We start from the raw sequence: 26,018 nt of genomic DNA, 5'->3' as shown, positions 1-26,018 counted from the left end.
CATCTCTGGCTATGCAGAAAGCTTTTTCTTACTTGGTGGAATGGTCTGCACATGACTGCTGTGGCAGTACTGAGCTCTATTGGGGCAAGTTTTGCGGCGCAATACTGTAATTGCTCCATCTGTATGTGGGGGAATGTATGTGGCTGCCACAGAAGAATTTTAAGGTCCTAAGGATATTCAGTCTGCGTACAGGGCTTACTTCCAAGTAAACATGTTAAGAATCATTGTGTAAGTCATCTTAACCTAGATACGTTTTAAGGTGCAAGAGAAGCTGTGGGGCCAAAATGGCCTGTTGTTTTTGCCTTTGTCCAGCTGAAGGACCATAAAAAGCAGGACAAGAAGGAGGTGATGGAGGTAAAATACTATTCCTGGCTGTTCAGAAGGAATAGATTTATCATAACCCTGTCACTTTATGCTGGAATGGACCTTCTCCAGGCATCAGAAAAAGCATATAATGATGCCTCCATCAACTCCACCACCATGTTGCAAAGTTAAACCTTCCTAACAGGAATGATTTTCCCCAAAGGCGTATCCTTAATTTAAAAGCAGAATTGCCCAGCAGATCTTCTACAGCAGTTGATGAACTGCTGAAATGTTATTTTTAATTAGGATCTCTGCCTTTTGGGAATAGAGCAGCCTCCTTCATTCTGCCTCCTAATTCAGGAGAAAACTTTCCAGGCAGCCCTCTTTGTCACGTGACCAACAGCCTTTTCCATATGGGCTTCTCTTAGGGAAGGCCGCAGGGCATTCTCTACAGTAACAGCCCTGTTCCAAGGAAGTCATCCTCCTGCTATGGTGCTTTTACAACTCCATCTGAATTATCCAAATTCCCCGTTTGTCCTCAAACATTTGCCCCTTTGTCCTTTTAAGTCCACACATCCTCCAACTCTGCCCTGCTCATTCAGTTTGGGAGCTACGCATCAATATTCAGAGCAGCTATGAGGTCATCTTTCTAAGGGCTTCCACTCTCCTCCTCTTCACCATTCAGGGAACACACCAGGAATTGTTCTTATGCTCCAGTAAGAGATCGCTCTCATGCGAAAGCCGGGGGTGAGTTGAGGGAGGATTAATTAGAAAGCTACCCACGCAAGCAAGCTTCCACTGGAGGCTTATTAAAACTATGTTATTCTTTGTGCACTCTGGATGCGATTGTAAGAGATGGAAGGAGAGATATTAGAGTGGCTTTGTACAAAGCTAAGATACAATTCGTAACATAGACACCTCAAGGGGGGGGCGGGGGGAACCATACATGCATTATTGAGGAGATGACATAAGGCACCAAGTGCTTTGAGATTTATTGTCTTTTTATCCCATGGTGGGAATAAAACTAAATCCAAAGATCTATAGCCGCCACTACCATGTGATAAAAGAAAAATTAAAAAGTCGAGCTGCTGATATCTATTTTCAGAGTGGTAAGCTACTGCAGCCCTAAAGAGTTCTATTTTTAATTCCTTCCAATGGGTGACTGGATTCATGTTTGAGTCCCCCTTTAGGGCTGAAAGCTTTTGTAAGACTGCAATCCTATAACCTCACTCACTGAAAGCAGAGGGACTTCTTTCTGAGCGCACATGCACAGGATTTTGCTGCAAAATGTCTTTTAAAATAGCAAAAGATTGGCTGGGGGTAACATGCTGCTAAATGTTAATCATGGTTCTGCTGCCATGATAATAGACTACCCAACGGTTTCACCTCTGTGTTTCAGTTTCTCCTTCACTACAATGGAGAAGAAAGTCCTTACAGTTAGCTGAATGTGTGGTGGCACTTTGAAGATAGATATACGCATTAGCGGTTGTTACTGGCATCCATCTGTCTCGAGAGACAATGGATTGTTCTTCCGGGGACAAAGCCAAACCACTGCTTTAGCAGCACCAAAGTGACCTACCCATGGCACAGCCTGGGAAGTATGTGTGAAGGTCCTGGGCTGTCCAGACAACAAGGCCACCTCCACCCCCCACTCAGCCTCACTGATGTGGTCCAAAGGAAAGGAAAGGAAAGCAATACGTTGGCACCAGCTTGGTTGCAGGAGTTGCCGGAAGGAGGTGTACAAGGTTCCATCCAACTGTCTTAGGGATATGTGTACGGTTTACTCCTTAGCCTTTACTTCTCCTGAAGATATCCCGCAAGGCAGCAGAGTTTTCCTTCTCCTAGATGGGCCACCTTCCCAGGTGGACAAGCCCCACCTGCCCCTCACTTCCCTCTACCGCATATGCAGATACCACCTTCTTGACTGTTGGACCCACTATTAGTCTTGTCCACTTCATCTTCTGGAGCCTGTATTCACATTCAGAGAAAGCCCCTAACTCACTGAGGGTTTGAGACCTGTCAGATACCCTTAACTGGTTTAGCCAATCAGTCGGAGCCATTCCCAGGGTGTGGCCACTTTCGCATGCTGACAGCTTCCAGGAGTCACAGGTGAGAGCTGAGTCCAGGGTGTGGGGACCAAAGGTGGACAAACTGCCCCAGAAGGAGCACAACGTGTCCCCCACTGTAATACCCCTCCCCTAACACCCCATGCACCCCTAGTCAAAGGTGGATGATGTAGTGAAACTGGGAGTTGTTTTCTCAGGATTGCAGAATGAAATAACAAATGAAGTTGCAGTATACCAAGATCAGGTCTAGCCGTGCTGCAGACTCCTCTTTACCACAAAACCACATGAATGAACCACTTGCTTCAGATATCAGATTACAAAGGGGGCTTCGTTTTCTTCCTCCAGAATCCATTTAGAAGGGAGCACCGGGACAAGAGAGAGCTGGTATCCTTTCGACTTTCAGCATTAGTTACAAAAGCCAACATTTATAACTCTTACAAAACGCTCAGTGTGAGCTTTTGAGAAGACAGCTGTTTTATTCAGAGGTTTCTCTTACTTGAAGGATTATGGATAGAAAGTGTTGGGCTCAGCATTTTCAGCCCAAGGCCTTAATAGGGCTTAGAGGTAGAATTGGCTCAGAAGCTGTATTTTAAATGATCTTTTGCTGCCCTATTATGTTTCAGGAAGGGCAATGCCCCCCCAACTTAAAGTTGATAATTTTATAGGTTAATAAGCTGGGGGTCTTGCTCTAGAGTGAGACATGATAGAGTAACCCTGTATAGATCATGGTAATGTGCATTACATGGGGCCACCTTGAAGATGACCCAGAAGCTGCACTCAGTCCAGAATGCTGCTTTCTGATTGTTATTTGGATCAGTGAGAGGGGTTCATATCACTCTCATCCTCAAAGCACTGCACTGGTTGTCTATGAGCTACCTGTCCCAACTCGATTGGTCAGAACATGTGTACAAAGTTCTAAGTGGTCTGGGAACTAAGTTCTTTACAAAACACCTTTTTCAACACCTGCTGGCTACATGCTATGATCAGGAGGTCCCATTGGCTAAGGTGGCAAAGAGCAGTGACACCAGACAAGGCATTTCTGTGGCAGAACCCCATGTATGAAACTCCCAGGCAGAATTAGCCCCCTGCCCCAGCTTTGGCCATTTTTAGATAGAAGACCAAAACATTTATTTGGTCAGACCTTTGTTGCACCACGGAATTTAGCGGCTCCTATTTTAAACCTGGCTGTGAAAGTTGCAGTTTTTAAATATTTTAAGTTTTACCCCTCTTTGTCTTACTTTCATGCTTTAAGCCTCCCTGAGAAAGAGTGGGGTGTAAATTTAATTTCATAAATTTGCCTGTCTTGTAGAAGAGTGACAAAGAGGTCTTTATCAAAGCCTGATTGGTATATCCTGCAACTACATTCTCCAAGGCAAACCCCTGCATGTACAGTGTGGGGATCTTGAAAGAAGAGTCCCTCTGGACCAAGGTTGTAAAATTTGTACGTGCCTTCAGCATGAAGCAAGCGATGGAAATAGGCATGCCTGTATTGTATGGGATGCTGGAAACAAAATGCCCAGCTTGTGCCCTAGATGAGGATGAAGCAGAATAGAGGTGTGAGATGGAGATGCAAATATCAATTCACATGCATGACAAAAACTACTCACTTTTCTCTCATGGCACATTCGGGGCAGGACTTTGGAGTAGAAGCTGCCTTGTACCAAGCCCGGCCATTGCTCCATTTAGTTCAGTATTGTCTACACAGACTGGCAGGCTTTTAGACTGAGTTGTCTCCCAGCCCTATCTAGCAGGTATTGGGTAGAGTCTTGTATGGTTTCCATATAGCTCTATGAAGGAAGAGGGCTAGATATATTGGATTTCGGGGCTAGGATTAATGTGGCATGTGTGCATCCATCTCCTGTAGGCCTCAATGTGTCTAGTCCTGCAGTGTTTGGCCTCAAAAGAAGGGTCCATATGGTGGTGGTGGTGATCTGAAAGGGTATTGCTCCCTTCAACATATAGGAATCTGCACCCTATCCCTTTGTGATTCAGTGCTTATGGATTCCTCCTGTGAATGTAACACAAATGGTACTATGTCATGGAATACTGCTACTATCTGAGCAGTAATTACCCTAATATTTGGTGATACTGCAACAATTGCTTGGATCCTAGTCTGTCGCTCCTTTGGGGATATTCTAGTCACTCTAGCTTTATATCAGCTTATAGGAATATCTAAGGACTGCTCCATACTTTATGGAGTAAATGGGTGTGTGCATTGCATTGCATTTCTTTATGGTGTATATATGATGGATGATCACATTGGTCTTCCATGACTGCTTTTTTTTTTTTTTGTAAGCATTCGTCCTGATTTGTTTGCACAGTCTGTGGGGAGATTGTACCATGTCAGCTATTTACTGAGCATTCATTCTGATTTATTTGCCTGGGACATAATATAATGTTGCATGAAGCAATTGTTATCCCATATTTCCTGGTGCATTTCCTCCCATCACGTTCCCTATCACAAAAGACCGATTTTTTGGGTGGGGTGCAAGGAACACTTGTGTTGTGCAAGAGCACCAAATCAGTTTTAATTGTGCAACCTGAATTTGCGCGACGGAATCCCATCTGAAAATAGCAACAGTCTGGAAGTGACCCCTGCGCCTGCAAACACTCAACTAGTAATGTGTGAAGCAGAAAAACATCGACTAGGAGAGTTTAGTGTCTTTATGATGGTAAACAAGAGCTGTTCCTTGTGGCTTCTGGCCCAAGGCTTCAGCATGCTCAATGGGGGCTTTGGGGGAAGGGTACACAGTATGTCCTGCTTGTTTCTTCAGCTGGATAAAATATAGCCCTCTCCTCAGGCTTCCTAGCCTCTGCCAAGTAATCTGGGTGCTTTGATGGAGAGCTGCACTGAGCCCTGGGAGCCGAAGTGCTGTCAATGGATCAGGCACTAATAAGAGGCGTGGGCTGATGATCCCTTCCATTGGCAGATATTGTCACTCATGCCATCTGCTCCCTTTTCAAGCTGCCAGTTGCTCATACGATCCGTATCGTCTTTGCTCTTCTCGTCCTCTGAGAACCCAGCAACAGCCAGAGCTGGGATTTCCCATCTAGCTTGCTGTGCTTACCATCCTTTGCCCTAATTTTCAAGGGGTGGGAGAAGTCGTTCAAAAGGGCAACTAAGCATCAAAACGAAAGCCAAATCAGGCCACTTTTTCATTTGTGCAGCACAATCCTAAGCATGCTTACCCAGAAGTAGATCTCAGTGGGCTCAATCGGATTTACTCCTTAGTCAGTAAGTATGTTTAGGATTGTAGCCTTAGGCTTGGGATTTTGGATGGAGTCAGATAACTCACAGGTGATTTCAGTTCAGGATTTTTTATTTGTGATATTTACAGAGGCATGGACTGTGAACTTCATAGGGTGGAGGTCTTGGGGTTGCCATGTATCCCTTAAAAAAGAGAGAGAGACTGTTTATTTATTACCATTCCCCCAAAATTCAATAGCAGTGCTTTCATAGTTTTCTCTAATGTCCTTTTTGAAATTTTATCCAACCTGCATCCCTTGAGAGATAACGCAGGACTCCTCAGGTTCCTTCTCCTCCTGTGAAACACCCATCCTTGTCACCTCAAAAATTCAGTCCTACTGCTTTATAGCAGAAATCTGAAAGGGGCTGTAAAATGCCTACAGTAATCTACAGAGCGGACTTTGCAGTAACAGGATTCCCTGGCAGGGCAAAAATAACTGCTAGGATTGTATGAGCAATAGATCCAGATTCCAAATGGACTCCCACTGTTGTTACACCATTGACTTCACTGTAGAAACTTCCAAACTAAGCCAGTTCTGAACGAGTCCCTGTGGTCACTAACAAAGGATCAGGGTATAAGTGGGATTAAATGCTTAAGGAGGTTGTGTTTCAATCACATGCAGGGGGTTATATTGATCACCTGCTCTGGAAAAATTAAGGGAGGAATTTTCTCCTCAAAACATGTTGCTGTGGTAGATCAGGCGAGTGGCTGTGGCGGCATGCCAGTGTGTGGCATAGGTAGTAGCGGATTTGTTGTTCCCAGGGAATAAGAAATATATATTTCAATCCTGATTTATTTGTACACTCCTCGTTCCACAGTAATTACTATAAATGCTTGTTTTAGGTCAAGGACTGAAACCTCTCTACCAGGAGAATGCTATTGCTGGCAGAATTTATTTCTTTTTAGTAATATTTGGTTAGGACAAAAGGGGGAGACAATGTTATTTGGCAGCAGTTGTTTATGGCACCATTTTGGCAACGGGTGTGCCCCACTGCCCATTGACTTGTAGGTAAAAAAAAAAAAGTATTGAAAACAGTCTATTAATGAATGTATTAGAAAACCAATCTCAGTGGAAGAATTAGCAAAATGGAACTAATTTGTGAACTTAGTGGCGGGGAAATAGGGGTAGAAAAATAAGCTTTGAAATCTAGGTTGGTTGTTCAAGGAGCGCTTAGATTTGAAAGGGGCATGTGCATGAAATGCAGGGAGAGGCAAACCACCAAGGATGAATGTCCAAATATTATAGGGAGAGGTGTGTCAGAAGGGCTAAAGCTCAGAATGAGTGTAGGCTTGAAAGATGTTGAAAATAACAAAGGGGATGATTATTATTTCTATGTTAGGAGCAAGAGGAAGAAGAGGGAAATGGTAGATCTACTGCATGGAGAAGATGGAGATATGTTAGTGGGTAACAAAGGAGAATGAACTGATTAACTCTTACTTTGCCCCAGCCCTCTCTTCTCCCACAAGCGATACTCTGCTCAACCTTGCAAAGATAGACCAAATGAGAGAGAGAGGGAAGTTGCAGCCCAAGATAAGTAAAGAGGCAATATAGCCCTCTAAATGAATTCAAATCTTCAGCACCAGATTAATTGCTTCCTAATGTTTATTTGTTTTCATTTTAGTTAAAATCAGTTAGACATAGCCTTCCACTAGAATGATCACACAAGACAGGTTATTTTTTTAAAAAAACAAAACAAAACATCAGAGCAACAGGTGGGGTACCCCAGGGTTCTGTCACGGGTCCAGTGTTGTGAAACATCTTTACAAATAACATGGACAAAGGATTAGAGGGAATACACATCCATTTTGTAGATGACATGAAGCTAGGAGCGATAGCTAATCCCTTAGAAATAAAAACAGGATTCAGGATGACTGGGTCAAAACAAGATGAATTTCAACAGAGATAAATGTAACATTCTGCATTCCAGTTGGACAAACCAAATGCACATAGAATGGGTGGCACGTGACTTGTTTGTTGAATTTATATCACACCCTTCCTTGCTAAGGAGGCCATGGCAGCAAATAGATACACAATTTAAAAACAAAAACAAAGCAAAAACTTTCTGAAACAGATTAAAACACTCTAAAAACAATTAGAATTAAAAACATCTAGAAGCAGTTGCAGTTGAAAACATTTTAAAAGCAATTACAGTTTAAAAGCATACTTCCATCCAACGATCTTGAGGTAGCCAGAACTAGACAGAAGCACGTGTAAAAAAAGATGATTGTAGGGGTTTTAGTTGGCCACAAGTCAAAACAGGAGTTGGCAGTGCAATGTAGCCGCTAAAAAGCTAATGCAATTCTATCAACAGAAATGTAGTGTTTGGCTCCACAAGAAGTAATGGCGCCATTACTTTTTGCTTTGGTCAGCTTTGATGTGAGATAGTGTTCTGGGCTGCACAACATATTGACAAACTGGAATGTGTTCAGAGGCAATGGCAACAAAGATGGTGAGGATCTGGAGACCAAGTCCTATGGGGAAAGGCTAAAGGCACTGGGTATGTTTAGCCTGAAGATGAAAACATTTAAGAGAAAATATGATAGCTGTCTTCAAATACTTGAAAGGCTTTTGCACGGATGATGGAGCAAATTTGTTTTCTGTTACTCCAGACGGTAGGATGTGAGCTAACAGGTACAAATGATCAGGAAAGAGGTTTTGCCTTAAAAAGAGGAATTACTTCCTGATGCTAAGAGCTGTCTGACAATGGCAGAAATTATATTGGAAGGTGGTGAACTTTCTTTCATTAGAGGTTTCTAAGCCGATTGGGTGGCCACATATCAAGGATTCTCCACCAGTAGATTTCTGCATTGTCAGGGAATAGGCTAGATTGAGGCACCACCCAATTTTATTATTCTTGGAGAACCATAGCATATATGCACCATTTCTTATTTTAATCCAGGAGCTTTCCGATCTCACTATTCATTCTGCTCTGAAATGTAATTTTCAGGTAACAAAAGTGCCATGCAGTATACAGCTTGCTATTTGTCATGAGATGTAAGAATAACCCAGGGCAAAATGAGTTAAATCTTAAACCATAAAAAGGTTTATCTTAGGGAAAACAGCAGAACATAATTTCAGATATAGAAAGCTACCTTTGCAAAATTCCTGAATAAAGCCCAACACTACGCATGTGCATTCAGAAGTAAGTCCCATTAAATTCAGTGGTACTTATGACCAGTTTGCAACTTTAGCTGAAGACAGTACATGTTAGAAATCAAGGCCAAAATGCTGAAAGTTATGAGAAATCTTAACATGCTTCCAGTATGTTTGCAGATACATTTGCTCTTTTCAATCAGAGCACAAAACAAGAATGATTTCTATCCATATCTCTGCTTCCTACCATATTGCTGCCCTTCAGCAACCATAGATTTGAATATATCTATCTCATTCAGTCTCAATGAGTCTGAAGCTTGGTCTGAAGCTCAACATCAAAAAAACGAAGATCATGGCCACTGGGCCCATCACCTCCTGGCAAATAGAAGGGGAAGAAATGGAGGCAGAGAGAGATTTTACTTTCTTGGGTTCCATGATGACTGCAGATGGTGACAGCAGTCATGAAATTAAAAGACACCTGCTTCTTGGGAGAAAAGCAATGACAAACCTAGACAGCATCTTAAAAAGCAGAGACATCACCTTGCCGACAAAGGTCCATATAGTTAAAGCTATGGTTTACCCAGTAGTGATGTATGGAACTGAGAGCTGGACCACAAAGAAGGCTGATCGCCAAAGAATTGATGTTTTTGAATTATGGTGCTGGAGGGGACTCTTGAGAGGCCCATGGACTGCAAGAAGATCAAACCTATCCTTTCTTAAGGAAGTCAGCCCTGAGTGCTCACTGGAAGGACAGATCCTGAAGCTGAGGCTCCAATACTTTGGCCACCTCATGAGAAGAGAAGACTTCCTGGAAAAGACCCTAATGTTGGGAAAGATTGAGGGCACAAGGAGAAGGGGACGACAGAGGACAAGATGATTGGACAGTGTTCTCGAAGCTACTAAAATGTGTTTAACCAAATTACGGGAGGCAGTGGAAGACAGGAGTGCCTGGTGTGCTCTGGTCAATGGGGTCACGAAGAGTCGGACACGACTAAATGACTAAACAACAACAAATCTCATCTATAATTCTGGTTCAGGTTCAGGAAGTGTCATCAAAAATTAGATGTTTGTGAGCCAATAATAAATATTTTGATGATCATAATTGAAATTATAATCAAAATGCTTTTGATTAGCTCAAAACCGACAAATTTTTAATGATAGTATCTATACGAAAAACAAATCTCTCTTCCTGTATATAAAACAACAGCAGTGATGCAATGATGACATCATTTCACATAAATATCTGTTCCTAGCTTGGAGACAGGAAGTAGGTTTGGGAATGGAGGAAGACACAGGTTTCTCATAATATTCACTTGACCTGAAAATACCTGAAAAGTATAATGATTAAAAGGGTGGGTTTGAATTATTCCTCAACACATCAGAGTGTCATATTTGTCTCACTTGACCTTTAGCACTAGGAGGCCTGACTTTTTAAAAAGTTATCAATTGACCAAATGTCCTGAATAAACAGGACAACGTATTTTTTTTTCTTCCATTTAATTTTTTTTAAATGAATGCTTATTTCAGTACTAATGAGGCAACGATGTATATGCTATGCGTGTAAACTGGAGTTTGTGGCAAAATGTAATGGCTTTTGCTATTGCATGAGCACCTATGGTTTTGTTTCTTTATTTTTCTGTATGATTTCCAAGGAATAGCTGAGGTTCAGAATAAAAGTCCTTTCATAAATATCGGTTTGCAATATTAGGGACTTACCCACTTTTTGCTTTGTATTAAAGTGGCAAAGCAAAGCCAAGCCCTGTGTGTCTAGGACCAATCTTAGGCTGTGTAGGTAGTCCTGTTTACTCTTCATCCAGTGCACCCCCACAGCTGGTTTGCAAAGAGGTATGCACACAGTGTTAGCCACAAAATCCATGTGCATCCTAGCATTTTTTAAATTGAATACAGTGGTACCTCAGGTTACATACGCTTCAGGTTACAGATTCCGCTAACCCAGAAATAGTGCTTCAGGTTAAGAACTTTGCTTCAGGATGAGAACAGAAATCATGCTCTGGCGGCGCAGCAGCAGCAGCAGGAGACCCCATTAGCTAAAGTGGTGCTTCAGGTTAAGAACAGTTTCAGGTTAAGAACGGACCTCCGGAACGAATTAAGTACTTAACCCGAGGTACCGCTGTACAGTGTTTTGATATGTTTTCCCCTGGTAATGTATGTGTTGTGCACACAGCCTAATACCCACAACCAATAATTACTACATAATTGAAGTCTGTGGTACACTCACTCTCTCTCTCTCTCTCTCTCTCTCTCTCTCACACACACACACATACACACACACACGGTCTTCTGTCCTCTGCCTCAGAGGGGTCTTTTTCTGGAGCCTTTGTCTGACAGGAAAGAGGAGCCCTCCAAGCCCAGCAAATGAAAGAAGAGGCCTGATGGCTTCTCTTCTGTTGTCTCGCCTGCCATAACTTGTTGTTGTCCCAAACAAAGCCCCAGGTTTTCCTGGCACTCAGTCTCTCAGGCAAGAATAAAGGCGCTGGAGTCTAAATAAGCCCCCTGAGGACTCTTTGATAGGGACAGTTGCCGCCTGGGACAGCTGAGAAAGATCAGAAAGGGGGGTGGGTGTCCAGTGTCTGCATTTACACAGCTGTCGCCTTCTCGCCTCATCACTGGGTTAACTAGCATTTTCAGCCTGTTTTCCTTATGGATTTTCAGAAGGGACCTAAGACCATTTTGGCTCGGGTTATTGAAGAAACAAAAGGGGAGGGGGGCAGCCCATGCCCTCCGCTGCTGCTGCTTCTGTGTCTCCTCGTTTCCCTCAGAAGAGGGTGATTAGGGACTCTGGTTGGGGGAGGGGAAGCACATGGGCTGGCACATCACTGTGTGGGTTTGCATTCCACAGATGCCTCCGATGATGCGCCTGACGCAGAGAGCCACACACATTATTAGCAGGAAGGTTGGGTTTGAGGCAGCATGGTGGAGGTTGCGCAGAGGGCAACGCTAGACCAAACATAGATCCAACAGGCAAATCAACACAGGCAGAGCACGGAGAGGAGTCTCTTGGAAAGGTCTTGTTTCCAAGATGAGGAAAGAAGCAGAAAGCTCAGGTTGATTAATCTTAAGCAATGTGAATTATTATTGTTTTTGAGGACTGCCAAGGATGGGGCAGATCTGCTCTTAGGAATCATAGAACTGCAGTCAGAGAAAAGCGAGGAGCAATGGCCTGAGGGGAAGTAAGGCACAGAAGCAAACAAAGTTCATCAGCACCGCTTACCTATGTTCTCATTTTTCTGCTCAACTAAGACTAACCGTTTTTCCATATGGAGATGGGGTGGACACACAAAAAAAGCTTGGTCTCGTATGGCCCTTAACTACAAGGTTTTTAAAGTATGTTGGTTCCATCAGATTCTGGTCTCCCCAGAACTTGGACTTCCTTGCTGAAGAATTTTGGAAACTTTCAGTTGAGATTTTGTGGTGGGACGTATCTCACATGGGAGCATTGCTGTTTCTGATGCATGTGGCAGCAGGCACCCTCACATGCCTCCTCTTGAATATACATTGCATCATCAGATGGTTTGACGACAATCAAACACAAAGAACATGTATCTGTTCACTTCAAAATTCATTTGAAAGCACGTTCTGTGAGACGTGGATTCCCCATCCTTCCTAGTGCTTATAAAGACTAGAATGATTCTTTGATCTGGACGGTACTCCAGGAACATGAGAGCCCTGATGTCTTCACTGAAACAGTCAATCAATACTGGCTGCTCCCTGGGTATTGAGCATTAACTTGTTATTGTTGCCAGTGTGATGGAGGTGAGAGTGTCTTGCCTGCTGAACTTCCTAGCTTGCAATAATGGCTCCAGAGGACGTTTCTGTCCAACAGTTTTAATACTGAGTAAGTGAGCTTGGAATGCTTTCCCCTTTCCTACGTTTGAAGGATAGACAAGGCTCCATTGCTGGGGCTGCAGTTTGTTCTCCTATCTCTGAATCCACTTGACAGCCTGAATGAGGCTGCTCCATAAAGAAAGGGAGCGAAGGCCTTTGACAGCTGCTGTGCTCACTTCTGCTCCACCAGAAGCAAAAGGGTAAAAGGTGACGTCTGTACAAAGGTTTGCTGTGCGACCACTGAGCAAAGTGACAGATTCATGGCACAAAAAGCAGACATGGGAAACCTGTCATCAATACACTTTGGACACATCCAAACTGGCAGTTTTTCACACAACTGCTGAAAATTGTATGAGCTTGTACAGTGTACATCCCGTTCCTTTTTCCTGCATGCTACTTCTTGAGTCTGTCCCCCCCTCCCCAGCACCCGCCACCGCTGCCACAGAAATGCTTATTAAAGGGACATAATTTTCAGTGTGTTTTTTATTGAGTGTGGAGCAACTCTGCTCCTCATCTTCTTACCTCATCAAAGCGTTTTTTTAAATATCTTAAATGACAGTGAATGTACATTATTGTACTCATGCACCTACTGAATTATGTGTGTTAAGCTCTTTTAGCCAAAACCAAATCTACTTAGAAGCAACTTCATGATCCGTTCTCAATCTTCCTTGTCGCAAAAACTTAATTTTCCAGCAAGCTGCAATAACTTATTATTGTATGCACACATATTTATAATTCAGCAATTTCTTATTAAGTAAAAATAAAACAAAAATGATATCCAAACCCACTCTGGCATTTTAAGTGCACCTCTTAAGGGCTGGCTTTTTCCTCACCACATGCTCTGGCCATCATTTGCGGCTCTGATGCAGATTCCTTATCTTCACGAGGTGTGGCTGATTGCAATCTGGGCTATGGCCTTCTGTGTGGTGGTGCCCATTCTGACAAGTAGTTTGGCAGGCAAAGTGCACCAGGCCCCTTCACTTCTTGGTTTCAGGCAAGAGGTAAGGATGTTGCTGTTTAAAAAAGTCCTTCAGCGGATTATTTTTCTGCCTGGTGCTTGGCTGTGTCCGAATTAGTACCATGACTTTTGTGATGTTAATGGCTGGGTTCAGGAAAAGTGATTGTTTTATATTTGATATATTGTTTTTGGTATTTGGATTTGTTAGCTGCCTTGAATTCCTTCGAAAGTAGGTGGAATGCAAGTTTTTAAAATAAAAATGAAACAAAAAAGTTATTGTCTAGCTTCCTCAAATATGAAAAGGCCCAAACCAAAATAGAATCAATAGGGTGTAGTTACAGTAGGGCCTGTCCAGACTTTTTTTGGGGGGTACATTTGTGATAATTTGTGTTCATGATGCTTTTGGCGCAGTGACACATGACCCTGCTTTCAATACCGTGGAAAAAGCTTCATTTCCAGTCAGTGCATATTCTGCAATCTTCTGCTGATATCCTGAAACTTTTATTTAATGCCTGGTTTATTTTTAAATGCTCTGGTTTATTTTCGTCCTGCATTTGTTGCGCTATAGCCTCTCAGGCCAGCAATAATGTGGTAACATTGGGGACGCATTGCAGAACAAACGACAGTCATACCTCATGTTACATTTGCTTCAGGTTGAGCGTTTTCAGGTTGCGTCCTGAGGCGACCCAGAAGTACCGGAAAGGGTTACTTCCGGGTTTCGCCACTCGCGCATGCGCAGACGTGCAAAATGACGTCATGCGCAGAAGCAGCAAATCGCAACCCGCTGGTGCAGGTTGCGTTCCTTTCAGGTTGCGAATTGCCTCTGGAACGGATCCCGTTCGCAACAGAGGTACCACTGTAAAGCAGAATAAATCCACCCACTAATGCACTGTTATTGTCTCAGTAACATGTTGCAGAAGACACCCGCAATAAAACACTAATCTGCAGGGGCCCATAGCACAGTGGAGAGAATGTTGGACTAGGAGCAAGGAGAGAGACCTGGGGAAAACACTAGGACTGGTTGGTTGGTTGTGGCAGATTGAGTTTTGCTGTGCCCTAAAGGAAAAAGTGAAAGGAACTGTGACAAGAGCGATGGTCTGGCTGTACCTTTAATAGCAGGTGAGGTATAGAATCAGAAGCTTTGATGAATATTTCAGACTTTGCCTGATACAGTAGTATCTGAATTCCAAATTGTGCTTTCATCCAGCATGTGCCATGTCTCTAAATGCCTGCGCTGGATCATTGGAGTGCCCTCCTTTACATGCCTCACCTTGGCAGTGAGGATGTGTGTGTGTGCAGATTTTGGTTTATATTTATTGCCTAGCCCAGAATGATTAGTTAGGATTACAGTAAATTGCTGGCAGTAGATTGTTCTGATAGAAAGAGCTGTGCATCTACAGAAGGCCTCGCATTCTGTAATGAACGTGTTGACCTTAATTTTACAGTATTATCTTTCTTGAATAAAGTATTATCTTCCTTTTGAGAGGCTTCGTGAACGAGCCAGCTGAACATGTAAAATGCGTTAACTGTGTCGTAATTCCCCTTCTGTGTCAGTTGCGATTTCTAACCCTCTCAAGTGAACTGAAGTTACCTTGCAAGCCGAAGTGGGCCTGAGTCCACGAAAGCTTATGACATAATACATTTGCCTTTAAGGTGCCGTAAGACTAATTGCATTTTTTGCTGCAACAGGCTAACATGGCTTCCACTCTGTGTTGCAAGACAAAACACAGGAGGAGGAACACCTCTGGTCCACATGGTTTGCAGAAAGTTAATACTCTTGCTCCTATTTTATAGCTGTAGTGTTCATGGATTCACAAAAAAGCCTATAATGGAGCAACTAGTCTAAACACTGAGAGGGGACTCTGCAGAAAACCCAGGTATTAAAACCAGATGATCCAAAGAATCTCTGAGGCAACTGCATTAATTCAAAGATTCTCCCTTTACAAAGAAATAGATATCAAAATAGGGTTGGGGGTGTTGCTAGATCCTTAAAATTTCATGGTGCAAATTTGCATATGCTAATTTATAGATATAGTTGAGCATTTAGGCATTTTTTTAGAGGGAGAGCCACCCTGTAAGCAAAGTAAATAAAACCAAACTTTTTAAAAGTTAATAACAACAGGGGGAAGGGGCTGAAGATCCTCAGCCCAGTCCAAAAGTCTTGAGGGTTGCCACAAGTGATGGTGGAAGAGAGGTTGAGAGTATTTGGGTAAAAATTGTAGGAGAGGGAAACAACAGCAACTTTTCTGTGCGAGTCTTCTATAGACCACAAAGCTGTACTGAAGACATGGCTGACGCCTTTCTAGAACAGATTACCAAACATTCAGAAAAGAGAGATATAGTAGGGGAATTGCAGTCAAACATAACTACACATAAGTGCTAATTACCGCACAAAGAGTTAAGAAAATAGACCTGGATTCCTAGACTCTGCTATGTCCCCCCTTCTCCGATGAGAAAGTGAAGCCTTCTCTTCCTGTTCCCACTCATTCCACTCCATGTAACTGACAAAGGAAAATGTTTCTAAGCAAGCTCTAAGCTTAGGGCACATGTTTGAAGCTATATTTCTGTGTTCACTACCCAAAAATATTCTGCCTATGTTCTCCTTGCTGCTGCTTGGATAAATGCATGAATCTGACCTTTGGAATGTTTTGTAAGTAAAGTTTTTTAAACTTACCGTATTTTTTGCACCATAACACTCACTTTTTTCCTCCTAAAAAGTAAGGGGAAATGTCTGTGCGTGTTATGGAGGGAATGCCTACAGGTGGCATGCCTACGGATTTTCCTCCTCTAAAAACTACGTGCGTGTTATGGTCGGGTGCGTGTTATAGAGCAAAAAATACGGTAATTAACAGGGTATGGACTGTTCATTGTAAGAAGGGTAGAAAGAGAGCAGCACTGTTTGCAAGTGGATGAGATGGGATAAAAGGGTCTAACAACCTATATTCCTAGGACTATACTACTGCTTGACTTTTGTGTAAGTTCTACTACTGGGGACTCTCTCTTGCTGGCGGGTGAGTTTAGCCCTGTGTTTGAATCCAGGCACCCAGCCTATTATTTTGCTATTTACCCCACACATGTGGGTCACAGGGATTCATATTCCACCCCCACCCCACCCCACCCATATATATGGTATCTATGATATTCAAGAATTTCGCTCACTTGAACAGCAGCCAGCTATGCAATACACTGGAGGTGAGGGAGGGATTACACAGCTGGTCATTTCCATCACATATCTGAACAAAATGGAGATCAAGTGTTCAGCAGGACATGGTACTGTGGCTTTGACCCAGGGATCCCCACTTCATACCATCCAAGAACTCTGCAAATAGACTATCGAAATAAACTTGTCGAGAGGCAGGATATTCTTAAATGTCACCTACCTTTTAACCCAGATTGCATATGTATATCATCATTGTATGTTCTCCTGTTGGAGGGAGTTTGGGATATAAATCTGATTAATAAATCATAATGTTTGACTGAGTTTCTCTGAAGGGTTTTCAGTGAATTGCATCTGGAAAGGCTGCTATGTTTCCTTATGTGATGCTTCTCTTCATCGTTGTAATCATTATCCTCCAGGGCACCCTGACTCTGAGACAAGAAGCATCAAAGGACGTTGCATGAAACTCAACCACTGCTTCCTCATCGCTGCAGCCCTGCCAACTCGCTGGGCTGATTTACAAGCAAGGTTCCTTCTGAGGCTCTTTTATTTCTCTCTCTGCGTCTACAGATTTGGCGCCTTCCGCTCCTGCTAGACCCTGGGTGTTGGTTTCCTTAGGAGCAGACCCATGCATTCCTACATCATGGCATCACCAGATAGGATGAGTGGCTCAGATAATGGATTAGACGAAGCAGAACTCAGCATCACTCTCACCCTTCGAATGCTTATGCATGGAAAGGTAAGTAAACAGAGACTCCCGTATTAGGTTGTGATCCTGATTTCATTAGCGTCCATAGCAGACCTCTCATTGGATCAGATTTGCTGTTTGCCTTGACGGGGAACATTGGCCATGATGCAAACCTAAGTCCCCAAACTCAGTGAGCCACTACCCTATTTCTAAATCAGGAGGGCATCTTGAAATACTAGTCACATACACACCATATATTTAATGTACACGATTCTCCCTCCAACTTAGTTAAGGGTGCTGGGAGTTGTAGTTATTTTATAGGTAAACTACAGTTCCCAGGATTCTTTGGGGGAAGCCATGTGCTTTAAATGTATCGTGTGGATGTGATTCTTTCCTACACACAATACCTTTTCTGTGTGGGGAATCTTGAGCTGGAATTACAAAATAGGCTCAGCAGAAGACGTTGCCAAGGTGTCTGGATTAACATGTATATTCACCGTAACATTTTTTATTTGTAAAGGCTCCAATAAGGAAGGTCTTGAGATTGCCAATGCCTGGGAAGAGGGATATCCCTCTCATTTAAGCTGTCAAATCCTGAATGACCCATGTTTTCCATTGGGGGGCAGGGGGGAGAAAAGTGCTGCCTTCTCATTTTGTGGCAGAAAGTATACAGACATTGCCAAACTCCTGCTGATTTGTAAATCTCCCTTAATTCAACTTCTCATGTCTTTTGTGTTTCTGCAGGAAGTTGGCAGTATCATAGGCAAGGTAAGATTGATGTAGGCTCTTGTGTGTGGCGGCTGTTTCTTTGTTGCATCTGTGAAGCTGCGGAAGTCTGACGAACTTTGTTGTCCTTAATCCAACAGAAAGGAGAGACTGTGAAGAGGATACGGGAACAAGTAAGTGTGGAAGTAATTCCATTCTAGATTGGAATTGGCTGCCGGTCAAACATGGAATGGTGTAGAATGCCTACACGATTCTGGACATTTTATCTGGTAAAAGGTTTTTTTGTGAGGAAAGTGGGTATCCTGAATGAGAATTGAGAAGAGTATGCAGAGAAATGTGAAGAGGCACAAGGCAGGGGAGCAGCCTGCACAAGCCTTGTTTGTCAGCATTTCTTTAAAATTCAGATGAAGTTTAAAGTTACATGATTATTCTACTGAGGGGAAATACCATAGCTCTGGTAGATAACATTTTGTGGATGCAGAAAACTCCAGGTTCAGTCCCTGGGGTTCTCCAGGGAGGACTGTGATTTGGGAAAGGCTTTTTTCCTCTGAAACCCAGGAGAGGGAGCCACTGTGAACTATTGTCAACAATAGAGTTAGATAGATCTGTTATCTGACAAAGGTGAGATGCAAATCAGTGACTTGAGATGCAGGGAGATTCCACCACCACCCCACTCCCTCACTGCTTTTCAAGACACATTTTTACATTGCTGTACACACCAGAGAGGGGGCAGGGATGTCTTTGCCTGGTGCAAATTCCCTGATTTGTTTCTCTGTGCTTTTAACCACCTGAACACCTATTCAGTGAAGTGTCTGTGCATGTGCAACAGCTGTCTCAATGGTCATGTGTGCACAGTGTGAGGCAGCTTCCTGTGTTCCTTAGAGCAGTGTTTCCCAACCGGTGTTCCACGGCACAGGAGTGTGCCGTGAGACGTTGCCTCGTGTGCCGCGAGATGCCTGGAGGGAGGCGGGCGAGTCCGGCGGCGAGAGGCGGGGCGGCGGCGGCGAGGAGAGGCCGCGCCTCCTGCTGCTGCCTGGCGCTCCTCCTCGCAGCCGGCAGCGCTGCCTGGGCGCCTCCGCGCGACTCTGCCTCGCTGGGTTTGGTCTCCCAGCAGAGACGGGTCACACGCGCCCCTCCCTCCCTCCCTCAGCCTGCGCGGAGGGAGAGCCAGAGAGAGGCATCGCTCCTGCGCGGCGGGAGAGGGAGCAGCCGGAGCGATGCCCCAAACGAACGCATGGGACCGGAGGGGAAATCCTCTCCGAGGCGGATTGAGCGCAGCTGAGAGAAGCCTTTCGAGGAGCTGCCGTGTCCCCTGGAAACCCCCTTCCCAGCTCTGCCTGCCTGCCTGCCGTGGGGCTTGTATCGCCCTTTAAAGGGCGCGGGGAAACTAGAAATGTGGGGACTTGGGGTTTTCCTCAGGCTGAATTCCGAGCTGAATTCCGAGCGAGGGACTGAGGGACGGCGGCAACTGAGGCGGCGGCGAGGATCCGCGTCGAGCCGGGGGCGGCTCCGCGGTGGTGGTGCCGAGCGGCGGGGCAGCGCGTGCAAAAGGGAGGAGCGCGAGACAGCGGAGGAGGAGGAGGCCGGCATGTCCGGGCAGCAGCAGCAGCAGCAGCAGCAACTCCCGGTGACGGCTCCTCAAGCCCCGCCGCCGCCCCCTCCTCCGCCCGCTATCGCCGCCACCACCACAACAGCAGCCGCCGCCGCCTCAGTTGCCGCCGTCCCTCAGTCCCTCGCTCTGCTGCCTCCTCCCACCCCCAAAGCTTGGAGGTTCCCCAGCAAGGGGGAGGGAAAAAACTTTCACTTTTGTGCGTCCCTCCCGGCGTGACGCTGCGCGCTGACGTCACGGGGCGGGGCTTTAATGGTGGTGTGCCGCGAGATTTTTTTTCAGTAAACAGGTGTGCCGTTGCCCAAAAACGTTTGGGAAACACTGCCTTAGAGAGGCAAGCATCTCTCTCTCTCTCTCTCTCTCTCTCTCTCCCTCTCTCCCTCCCTCCCTCCCTCTCTCTCTCTCTCTCTCTCTCTCTCTCTCTCAGCTGCATGTCTGTAATATGGAACCCATCTTACAGGATTCTTATATCAACAAAGCATTCTAAACACTTGGTAGCAATGTTAAATTATTATTAATGACATTACTCGTGGTTTGCTTTCTTAGAGTACAGCCAGGATCACAATTTCAGAGGGATCCTGTCCAGAACGGATCACCACTATCACAGGATCCACTGATGCAGTTTTTAGAGCTGTTTCCATGATTGCTTTCAAGCTGGAGGAGGTAAGGTGGTCACTCAGTTCTACCTCCACATGGCGGTGTCTCCTCCTCAGTTTCAGTGCCTTGTACAGATGAAACTGGAGGATGTGGTACCAAAAGAAATAATCAATCAATCAATCAATCAATCAATCAATCAATCAATCTTTATTATGGTCCAGAGACCCAACAAATCATTACAAAGCAATGCACAATTCAGACAGCCTACCTCCAGGTTAAACAAGCATTTTGTTCAGACTTAAAGATGGGGATCATTGGTTCTTGCAACCACCGATAAAAACTTTGCCACTGCTGTTCTAGCATTTGTCTGGTCTTCCAGTAGGAACCTGACATAGTGAGTCTCTGATTTTCCCAGGAAAGGTACCAGCAAGGGTAATATCAGTTCAGCCCTGGCTTGCTTGTATTTACACAGTGCAGCAAAATATGTTTTATAGAATCGATGTCTTGAGCACACGAGCAAAGTCTGTCCTGGTAGGGAACTCCTCTCAACCTGCCATCCAACACTGCAGAAGGAAAGACATTTACCGTATTTTGCGCCCCATAAGACGCTCCGGCCCATAGGATGCACCTAGTTTTTTGGGGGGGAAATAAAGAAAAAAAATTTTATTCCCCCCCCCCCAGGTGCGGGGCTGGAAGAACCAGGTCGGGGAACAGTGGGAAGGCACGCTCTGCCTCCCCGCTGTCCCCCGAGCTTGTGGGGCTGGTGATGGGCAGAGCTGTGCTGATCCCGGGATGGCAGGCAGCTCTGCGCCGCCATCCGGAGCGGGGCGGGACTTAGCGCCCCGCTCCGGATGGCGGCGCAGAGCTGCGCTGGTCCCAGGACTGCAGGCAGCTCTGCGCGGCCACCGGGAGCGGGGCGGAGCTTAGTGCCCCGCTCCGGATGGCAGCACAGAGCTGCGCTGGTCCCAGGACTGCAGGCAGCTCTGCGCGGCCACCGGGAGCGGGGCGGAGCTTCTCCCCCGGCTCCTGGTGGCCGCACAGAGCTGCGCTGATCCCGGGACTGCAGGCAGCTCTGCGCAACCCTAGGAGCTGGTCTCCCGAGGGTTGCGCAGAGCTTCCTGAAGCCTGCATTCGCCCCATAAGACGCAGGCACATTTCCCCTTAATTTTTGGAGGGGAAAAAGTGCGTCTTATGGGGCGAAAAATACGGTAGTCTGGCTTTGGTGAATAACCTTCGATAATTTGGTACTGTCAGGTTTTTAATGTAAGGTGTTAACTTAAAGACATTCTCATATTGCACTCCTACTGCCAACGGAATACAGACTGTGTGTGATCGAGATCACAAGTCACTGTGTGTATTATCCCATAATCTTTGCTTTGACGTCTTTAGGGCGCCTTCATCACCCAGGTAATAAAGTTGGGGGGGGGTGTGACAGACCAATAGAGGTGGCTTTTCTATCCATGGTTTTCTGCCATTTGCTGACAAACTCCTCATTGGTCAGGTGTTGGTATCAGACCATCTGAGTGTCACAACAGCAGTGGTGTATCCGGAATGGTCCTATGCACACTACTACCAAAAAGGTGATTCTGAAGGAACCCACTGAATCTTGAACCTCATGGTTTTGTTTCAGGATCTGGGAACAGGAGCTGCCAATGGAGGAACTGTCTCCAGGCCACCTGTCACACTGAGGCTGGTCATTCCAGCCAGCCAATGTGGCTCACTCATTGGCAAAGCAGGAGCCAAAATCAAGGAGATCCGAGAGGTAAAAACTTTGGAAATCAATTATCTGAGGTCTTCTCCTATTGCTTCATTCCTTTCCATTCCATGGACAAGAACACCTGTTTCTTCTACGTTTGTTTTCTGTACCTGAACCATTTTTCTTCCTAGTTTTCATATTTGCTACTCATCCTAAGATACCTGAGTGAACTCTTTATAAAACTAGGGTCTGCCATTCCCCTGCATTAACTCCCCAGAACTTCCTCTTCTCACCCCATGCAGGTACTAAGCTCACTTTTCACCTTCCCAACCCCATTTCTAGGCTTCTCTCATCTGTTCTGCAGCTCCACTTCACACCTGTTTGCATCTCCACCCCCATGCCCACGCCTCCCCCTCCTTTTGTTCAACCCCCCCCTGTACACAAACCACCCCCATGGGAACCTCCTGCTTCTTCCTCCACCCACACATTGCAAATATGAAGCACCCTTTTTACCTTCTGTCCAGTTATGAAGCCACCATCTCCGCCTATTCTGCAGTCTTGCATGCTCATGCTTTCCTCTTCAACCCCATTTCCTTGCCTCCTTCTCACCTTTACTCCTTTCCCCCCTCCACCTGCCTCCTGCACATAGATCACCCCCCCACACACATTTCCATGCCTTATGCCAGGGGTCCTGCAACACGCCTGTCACAATGCCCATGGTGTGGCCCAGTCCCGCTGCCAGCTAGCTGGCCCCTCTGTCCATGGCTGTGGCAGGTTTACCTCAGCCGCGGGTGGCAAGACTTCAGATTGGCTGCAGGAACTACAGCCAATCCGAAGCTGCACTAGCATTGCCGCCTGCCCAGAAGCCGTGCCAGCGTTGAGGAAGTCAGTCCCCGCGTGGCGAGGCATCCGCAGCGCACAGGGACTGACCGAGCGGGCAGCAGGGTCCGCAGGCTGGATTTATGAGCCTGGGGAGGCGCATCCGGCCCCCGGTCTGTAGTTTGCCAGCCCCTGCCTTATGCGTTCTCCTATTGGGCAGCCGCTTTTGCGCACACACAACATTATCACCTTTGTCCCCCGTTTCCTACTTCCTACTTACAAATCTCCCTTCCCCACAGACCTCCCACATTTTCATGCCTTTTCCTCTCTCCTGTTCTGCAGTCTCCTACCAGCATGGGGTGTGTATGCAAAGCTGATATATGTTACTGCATCTTTAAGAGCAAAGGTGTCATTTGGCTTGCTCAGTTAGGGAGAATTAAATGGATGGGTGGTGTGTGTGTGTGTGTGTGTGTGGTTGGTTGTTAATAACATATTGTCAGGGACTCTTAATGAGTGTGTGGTGGAGGGTTGGAGACTGACCCAGGGGAGACTGATTAATGGGGTTTGGTGCCCCTCGTGAGGCACAAATGAAAGAGTAAAAAATCTGAAACTGCCATTTCCTCCCCCCCTTTCACTTTCTGTCCTTTCTCACTGTACTCAAACAGCGACAGAAATTTGAGTAAAGCAGAGATGGAGGGTCACAGAAATGAAAACTGGTTTTAAACAACAGCAGAGGTTTGAAGAAAGCAGGGATAGAGAGACATTGAGGAGTTGTTTATTTTTTTAAAAAAAAACAGTTTTAGAGAAATAGAAGAGGTGGTATACAAATTTAATAAATAAGAAATAATAGTAATAAACAAAATTTTGAGCTAAACTACAAACATTTCTTTGAGAGGGTCTCATGAATTCTTTTAATTGCATGTAGATTAATCTCTGCTTAGGAAATCATACCATTAGAAGAAGACTCTGAAATACTTCCCTTCTAGTGATCCATGTGCTGTTTCTGACCTGGCCGTTCTCTGGGTGGGCAGGGTTCATCAGAATGCCCAGAAAGACTGAGAATTTGCTTTTGGCCCCTAACACAGACCACAGGAGCACAAGTCCAAGTGGCTGGAGACCTCCTCCCCAACTCCACCGAGAGGGCTGTGACAGTCTCTGGAGTACCAGATGCCATCATCCAGTGCGTGCGACAGATCTGCGCTGTCATCTTGGAGGTATGGGTCATTGGGTCCACCTCATCAGGCGAGGACAACACAAGGCTGGGTATCTACATCTCCAAATTAGACTGTCCTACATTTCCTTCCAAACATGCATGGAGAATTGTTAGAAAATGCCACCCCACTGGTGATAATACTTATAAGCTGGCTGCACCCCTTCCCAGCTGGTTTTGCTGTACCTTTCTTTCCACGGATCTGCTGCTTCTGTATCTTGGGTCCCTGCTTCCTTTTCCTTTTCCTGCACTTCTCTTTCCGCTGGAGCCCATCACTGTGGCTTTGTTCAGAGACCAGGGTTATCAGCCATATCTAGAGTAAGGAACAGTACTGCCTTTGTGACACCGGCTGCCATTGCACCAATCAGCACTCTCAACTATCATTGCCCCCTTTGTTAGGACACAGTTGAGAATGGGGATTGGTGCTATGGGTGCTGATGTCACAAACATAAGTCACATTGGCTCCCCCCCCCCTTAAAGCAGAAGAAATCAGTGATATTCCCCTTTGATTTTTTCAACCCTCCAAAGCAGATTTGGGGAGGGGGTGCATATGGTGTGTGGGAGGGAGTTCCGTTTTGCTAGTGTAAATCCTTAACAGCTGGATATTGCCCAATATAATTCATTTATATCATTGTAAATCTGACCAAAGAAGGGGTGTATACCTGCAAGCACCAATATCCTCCTACCTATCTGCCTTTCTACTCTAAGGGGGAAATGTACCGGATCCCTGTAACTTTTCCCCTGTAAGGAGAAGAAGAACAGCTGGGTGGGTGATTTGATTACAAAAAAAGTGTCCATGGGGAAAGGGTTAAACATACTTTCCCTACTATGCTACTGTTGAATCAGAAAGAAAGAAAGAAAGAGGGGGAGAGGGAAGAAGGAAGGAAGGAAGGAAGGAAGGAAGGAGGGAAGGAGGTGGGACATAGGAAGCTACCTTGCACCAAGTCTGAAATATGCTCCATCTATCTCTGTTGTCTTCACTGGCTGCCAGCAGCTCTCCAGCACTTCAGATTGGGATCTTTCCTGGCCCTGCCTAGAGACGCCTGGAGAATCAAACTTGGGACCTTCTACATGCAGAACGGATGCTCTGCCACTTACCTACACTCCTTTCCTTCAGTGGCTGCTCACATGTCAGATCTAGTTTGGCCCATAGTGAACGCTGTTTGCAGAGCTGAAGATAAATTCTGCCCTAGATGTCTCATGGTAGCTTCAGTCCGCATGAATGGCACCTGCAGTAAATCTGACAGCCCTGTCAAAAGTTGGTTCCATCAGTGGAATATATATCACCCTTTCCTTGCTGCCAGTGTCATGAAGTCACACATTGCTCCTTAACACAATGCATGTGAAATCACAGAATCAGATAATATCCTCTGAAAATCTCCAGCAAAGGGAGGGTGCATCATCCCTCGAGGTCACTGGTTCCATGGCAGAATTGCTGTTATCAGGGCCAGATTTTGGTAATATTGTGTCCTGAGCAAGGACAAAATTTGGCACTCCCCCAATATTTCCTATTTCCACAATTATTCGTTTTGGTACAGTTGCTTTTTAATAGATCTTCTTAGTAGGTACCTGTATAAATATAGGTAGTAGTAGTAGTAGTAGTAGTAGTAGTAGTAGTAGTAGTAGTATTTTGTTCCCCCTTGGCTCAGCGCCCTCTGCGGGAGAACCACCCAAACCAACTTAAATCTGGTGCTTCTCCATCTGAAATTTCCCCTCCTGAAACTGAAAGTTATTAGATCTAGTACCGCTCTCTGGAGGAACTGAGAACCAGATTTTGCCTTCTTCTGTGTGGCAGCCCTTCCAAGAAATTGAGGAGTGCCATCATGTCCCCCTCTCAGTCTTCTCTTCTCCAAAATAAACATACCAGCTCATGAGGAAGACTGAAAGAACATACCTAGTCCCTTCAACCTTTTCCTCATGGGACTGTTTTTTTAAAAAAAACTACATGCCACCTTTATTGTTCTCCTCTGAACCAGGCATCCCTAGGCACTACTCATATCA

The 26,018-nt window shown here is 45.2% G+C and overlaps 1 protein-coding gene and 1 long non-coding RNA gene across 4 annotated transcripts in view; one reads left to right on the top strand and one right to left on the bottom strand.

Moving 5' to 3' along the window:
• The window catches only part of PCBP4 (poly(rC) binding protein 4), a 40,938-nt gene that overhangs the window by 2,283 nt on the left and 12,637 nt on the right, over window positions 1-26,018 (top strand). For both annotated transcript variants that reach the window (XM_083488749.1, XM_083488748.1), the window contains exons 2-7: window positions 17,243-17,411; window positions 18,105-18,128; window positions 18,227-18,259; window positions 20,242-20,358; window positions 21,923-22,054; window positions 23,893-24,021. In XM_083488749.1, coding sequence (XP_083344875.1) covers window positions 17,301-17,411; window positions 18,105-18,128; window positions 18,227-18,259; window positions 20,242-20,358; window positions 21,923-22,054; window positions 23,893-24,021 — 546 coding nt within the window. In that variant the 5' untranslated portion in view covers window positions 17,243-17,300. The remainder of the gene's footprint in view (window positions 1-17,242; window positions 17,412-18,104; window positions 18,129-18,226; window positions 18,260-20,241; window positions 20,359-21,922; window positions 22,055-23,892; window positions 24,022-26,018) is intronic.
• Window positions 5,672-24,898, bottom strand: LOC310700016. Of its 2 annotated transcripts, none has more exons than XR_014522356.1 (4): window positions 24,204-24,898; window positions 20,223-20,432; window positions 16,896-16,939; window positions 5,672-5,760 (listed from the first exon to the last, which is right to left on the bottom strand). It is a non-coding gene; the product is annotated as an uncharacterized lncRNA (long non-coding RNA). The 2 variants fall into 2 exon arrangements; XR_014522357.1 differs by lacking the exon at window positions 5,672-5,760 and adding an exon at window positions 9,899-10,039.

The sequence above is a fragment of the Podarcis liolepis genome (assembly GCF_965112155.1).
Source record: "Podarcis liolepis genome assembly, chromosome: 2".
In the NCBI taxonomy this organism is placed as follows: Eukaryota; Metazoa; Chordata; class Lepidosauria; order Squamata; family Lacertidae; genus Podarcis; species Podarcis liolepis.
Note: the sequence above shows the minus strand (reverse complement) of the source record. Positions and strands in the feature narration are given on the sequence as shown.